The sequence below is a fragment of the Lactuca saligna genome, chromosome 4 (genome assembly GCF_052625555.1).
Source record: "Lactuca saligna cultivar CGN05327 chromosome 4, ASM5262555v1, whole genome shotgun sequence".
In the NCBI taxonomy this organism is placed as follows: domain Eukaryota; kingdom Viridiplantae; phylum Streptophyta; class Magnoliopsida; order Asterales; family Asteraceae; genus Lactuca; species Lactuca saligna.
The window spans coordinates 207,786,531-207,791,319 of record NC_136420.1 but is presented as its reverse complement, the minus strand read 5'-3'; the positions used below and the strand labels follow the sequence as shown (position 1 = coordinate 207,791,319).

Here is a 4,789-nt window from a genome sequence, read left to right as displayed (position 1 = left end):
TCTTCATTATCTTTTGGTCATCAGGGGATCATCTTCAGTAGCTTCAGATTTCATCAACATATCTTTAGATTAACTAACTAAACAAACTCTGACATATCAACTTGTCTAAGTGTATTATTTACACTTTCTTAGACAAGACTGACTTTCTATAATGACGAGTAAATCTACAACTTTAATGTATATATTTTGCATCATCAAAGCTATACAAATATGGTACCAATAGGCATATACGGTATATACTAGTTTTGTATTCCTCAAAAATGAGTGAGTGAGAGAGAGAGAAAGAGAGAGAGAGAGAGAGAGAGAGTTTTGTATTCCCCAAAAATGACATGATGAAAGATATGAAGGCGATTTTACATAGGATCCCTACACTGATATCCTTTATGTTCAATATCATAATCAAGCAATAACATAAGAGAGAACGAGGCTCATGTTTTGAACATTCGTGCAATGAAAACTAAAAAAACATGCATAACCCCAACCACTAAGTAGATGATATAATTTGAGAATATTGTGAAAAGTTCATACGATATCCTGTTTTGAAGTGTACGTGTGAGATGTCGATTTATGGTCTAAAGGGTTGTAAGGATACCTCTATTAATAGGTTTAACTACTTAAGATGAGATGAGAAATGTACGAATTGTTCTAAGATGTGTCTATGTTTGCATTCAACATTGCCATTTTGTTGTGAGCTACCGAAACAAGAGTAATAAGGCATAATCACAAGTAACAAGGCATGATCACTTGTTCACATAAGGAGATGAGAGACAACTCTTTGTATCATACCCATAATGACATGAGGTGTAGGTCCCCATCATCTAAATGAACCAAATCAAAAGTTGCAGAAGAAGTAAAATCATTTACAGTAATTAGTAAAGAATGGTTTTTTTACAAGAAGAGTACAATAGTGCTAAAATAGTGGTTAGTTCTGTATTTTTATTTTATTTTATTTATTATTATTATTATTATTATTATTATTATTATTATTATTATTATTATTATTTTTACATTTTATCTAGTTTGTATGGTGTTCTTATTTGATTATTACATATAGATCCTAACACCTGCACACACAAGACTTCATGCGTTTGACTATCTCATCTTCTCCATGATTCTTTATTTGATTATTGCATATAGATCCTAACACTCGCAAACACAACTTTCATTTCCGTTCACCATTTTTAGGAATCAGGATAGTCATTCTAGTTTTTGATTATCTATAGTGACATCCGAGATGACATAAGAGCCTTAACATATATGACATTCGTGAAATGCCAATAGCACATGCTCTCCAGTAACATACATTTTCGTAAACATTTAACATAGATAAAGAACATACCAATCCAAAAATTATCACGGAATGCATATGACCCCAATATAATATTCGATAAAAATATGTACTAATTATAATGGATGCAATCCCAGTCATTATTAATACAAGTATCACAAGATATATGCTATAAAAAAATGGTTACTTGTGGTTCCACTACTAATGAGATATTGTAGAAATGCTTGGAGGGACATTCTCTTCTGTTATTGTTGATAATTAAGATTTGAAAGTTTTACCTTACAATTAACGAACACAAAAATTTTGTTTGAGATAATTACGGGCTTTTTGGATACGCCACTTACCGGATTTGATAACTGAGCCGTCATATTTAGACGATTTGATACCACAATTAGAAGTCTATAATTCGGTTTTGTAGCCTCTAAAATGCTTCTTATCGAGTTGGTAGGTGTGAATAAAAATTAAATGAAAGAAGATAATCACACATAAAAAAAAAACTTATTTACATAATTGGTTTGGCCATGTAGCCTGACTTCATATGCAACTTGCACAAGTGATCGATACATAAAAGTATCCCGTACACTCATGTGATAATTTTGTCCTGATAGGTTGAGTAGTTAAAATATTATTTTTTATATAAAATATCTCAATAGTATTTATTTGGTGCAAACACATACTTTTGGATGATGCATTTATAAAAAAAATTTAGTGGACTTTTTCGGTGTAATATGATATATCCGTACTACAAGTACTTTTTATAATTTGATTCGAATTCTAACCATGAAAGATCCTTCATGTCGGATCATTTGTCACTATCATATACTACACCAAGTGTTCACATCCATTCATTTCGAATTTTGATTATATTATATGGACCAGAATCCCGATGAACAACGTCCTTTCAAAAGACAAGTTTTGTTCACCTAAATGAAACTTACAACTACAACAAACTCCACCACTCAACTATTACAAAACCATGTTTTCAGCAAAACAAGTATCACATATACATAATATATGTAGGTCCTAACCGGGATATCCATACTAATAATTTCCTTGTAGTAATTAATTAGTTTCTCGGCTTTATAACTGCAAGCATCGGATTAAGCTTCTGTGTTGTGAGCCCAAGCGTATTGACATCTTCTTCCACATCATCTTTAAGCCTCCATTCAAACTCTTGAACCATTCTCCCAATTCCCACACAAGCAAGCAACATCGCTTGCATAGCCCCTGCACACACTCTTTTCCCCGCTCCAAAAGCCATTGTTTTTTGGAGGTTGATTGGTTCATTCTCCGCAAGAAACCTCTCTGGACTCCACTCCTCAGGGTTTTCCCAGATTTCCCTCTCCATATTACACCCATATATATTCACCGCAAGCTGCAAAACATCATATGATTAATCACATCATCCAAAGTTAACAACTTCATATTCATGTAAACAAACCTCAGTCCCAGCAGGAACATGGTACCCTCCGAGTTCTGTGTTCTCGTGCACATATCTTAATGGGATTATCGCGACTGGACTATGAACTCTCAATGTTTCGTGAAAAACAGCGGATAGATATGGCATCTTGCACAACTTCTCCTCAGTGATCTTTTCTGACCCACAAACATTTCGGATTTCATTGTAGAGTCGTTCTTGCTTGTTTGGGTGTTTTGAGAGTTCATACATTGCCCATTCTGTGGTTACCATTGTGGTATCGGCTGTTTCAATGATCGGTTCCCAAAGTGACATCAGCAATTGTTTTTCTGTTAACGGTTGTGCTTCCGCTAGCAAGAAATCGATGTAACTATCCAAGTTCTTGTTTAGGGAGAAAACATAAATCAGGTTAACATAATCATGTAATAGCCTATTTGTGAATACGACAACTATGGAGTAACAAGCTATACCTCTCCAGATTGTATCCGGTTTCTGTGTTCTTGAATCACGGCTTTCATCACAGCCTTTCTTCGGATGTACATTTGTTCGATTTTCTCCTCCAATTTGGTGTTGGGTATCCAGTTGAGATACGGGAAGAAGTCTCTCCAGTCGACTTCTATGGCACCCATCATTGGATCCACAACCAAAATCTGAAACATCTCTTCTCTTGTCATGGTTGTTCCAAGATCACCCACGTAAATGCTTTCGATATCTCTCCCAAATGTCTGCAACAACATTATATACGTTTATTATGTCACTCAAACTTTCTCTTATAGCTTAGCAAAAAAACTATCACCTGTTTGAATGCTAGCGAGAAAAGTTCACACTGGAAAATTTGGCGGAGGTTTATTGCTTCATGAGGAGAATTTGGAGCCAAGGCATGTAGTTTCCTCGATAGATTATCTGCCATGGCGTCTCTATGAGCACGATGTCTCTTTTGAGCAGTTGGACCTAAAATACTTGTGAGTAAGTTGCGTTTGACAGTTTTGTGATAATCGTCATAATCACTCATGGCGACCATGGCTTTATCGGCTGTGAGGATCTGTAATGCTTTTGAAAGCTTTCTGGTTGAGATGGAATCGAATCTGGTCACCATAGCCTGTGGCATCGTATTAAAGAAAGAACTAATGACTCTAACTTCGAATATAAACACACATTTAGTTCACAGTGATTCATGTAAATGATATGTGTAACACCTCTTTAGCAAGCTGATTCGAATTAACGACAACCATGGAGGTGGCTCCAGTTTTAATGGAGTAAATAGGGCCATAAGTTTCTGCCCATTTTGTAAAAGTCTTGTAAGGTTTCTTCTCCTTCAACTCAAGCAAATTCCCCAACAATGGCACCCCGGGTACCGCTGCAATTTTCATTTACACTCATCGTCTTCACATAGAAAACACATGGCTAGATTTGGCTTTCAAAAACATAAAATTTTGCTAAACACCGTTTTCAAGAATGCAAAATGGACATGAAGTAAGAGAGAAGGAGGGGTGGTGAAGGATTACCGGGAACAGAAGGGAGATGATTTGGATTACCAGGTTGCTGAGAGAGAAAACTTTTCAGAAACAGTAGAGAAACACCACCGGCAACAGCCACCGCCGGACCACCAAAGGCGATTGCCGCCGATCCCATTGGCGCCACGGTCTGTAAATCCATCTTTGTGCTTATATCCTGGAGATTGGAAGTAAGAGGACAACCGATTGTTGGTGTGGAAGTTGATGCATTGGTATATATAAGAAGGCGAAATGGAACGAAGATCCACAAAGGGTGTTGGTACTTGATTCTTTTAGCAAATATTGTCGTCGTATGCCCGGTAAATTCCAAGAGTATCATGTTCTAAGCAAAAACTTATTCTTATATTTTTAAATAACATAATGAAAAATTGAAAATAGAGTATATCACAGATTTCCTACACCTGTTATAGTGTTAGAATGGTTCTTTTGTATACGGTCTATTATACAAATTTTTGAGAAATAAAATATTATTCTATATTTTCTTCAAACTTATGCTTTTGTCTATGTTATATATTATATAGGATACTAACAAAAAAAAATATTTTAATATATTCCTAACAATTTAAAATA

The 4,789-nt window shown here is 35.3% G+C and overlaps 1 protein-coding gene across 2 annotated transcripts; it reads right to left on the bottom strand.

Annotated features, from left to right (window-relative positions):
• Positions 1-2,108: 2,108 nt before the first annotated feature.
• LOC145043287 (ent-kaurene oxidase-like) lies at positions 2,109-4,536 on the bottom strand. 2 transcript variants are annotated; one of them, XM_078991887.1, is made up of 6 exons: positions 4,211-4,536; positions 3,902-4,062; positions 3,502-3,804; positions 3,176-3,430; positions 2,730-3,086; positions 2,109-2,663 (listed from the first exon to the last, which is right to left on the bottom strand). In XM_078991887.1, exons 1-6 carry the CDS (start codon positions 4,359-4,361, stop codon positions 2,355-2,357), a joined length of 1,536 nt encoding a protein of 511 aa, XP_078848013.1. In that variant the 5' UTR covers positions 4,362-4,536; the 3' UTR covers positions 2,109-2,354. The 2 variants fall into 2 exon arrangements, with proteins under 2 accessions (XP_078848013.1, XP_078848014.1); XM_078991888.1 differs by having other exon boundaries at positions 3,902-4,119; positions 4,211-4,326.
• Positions 4,537-4,789: the final 253 nt, after the last annotated feature.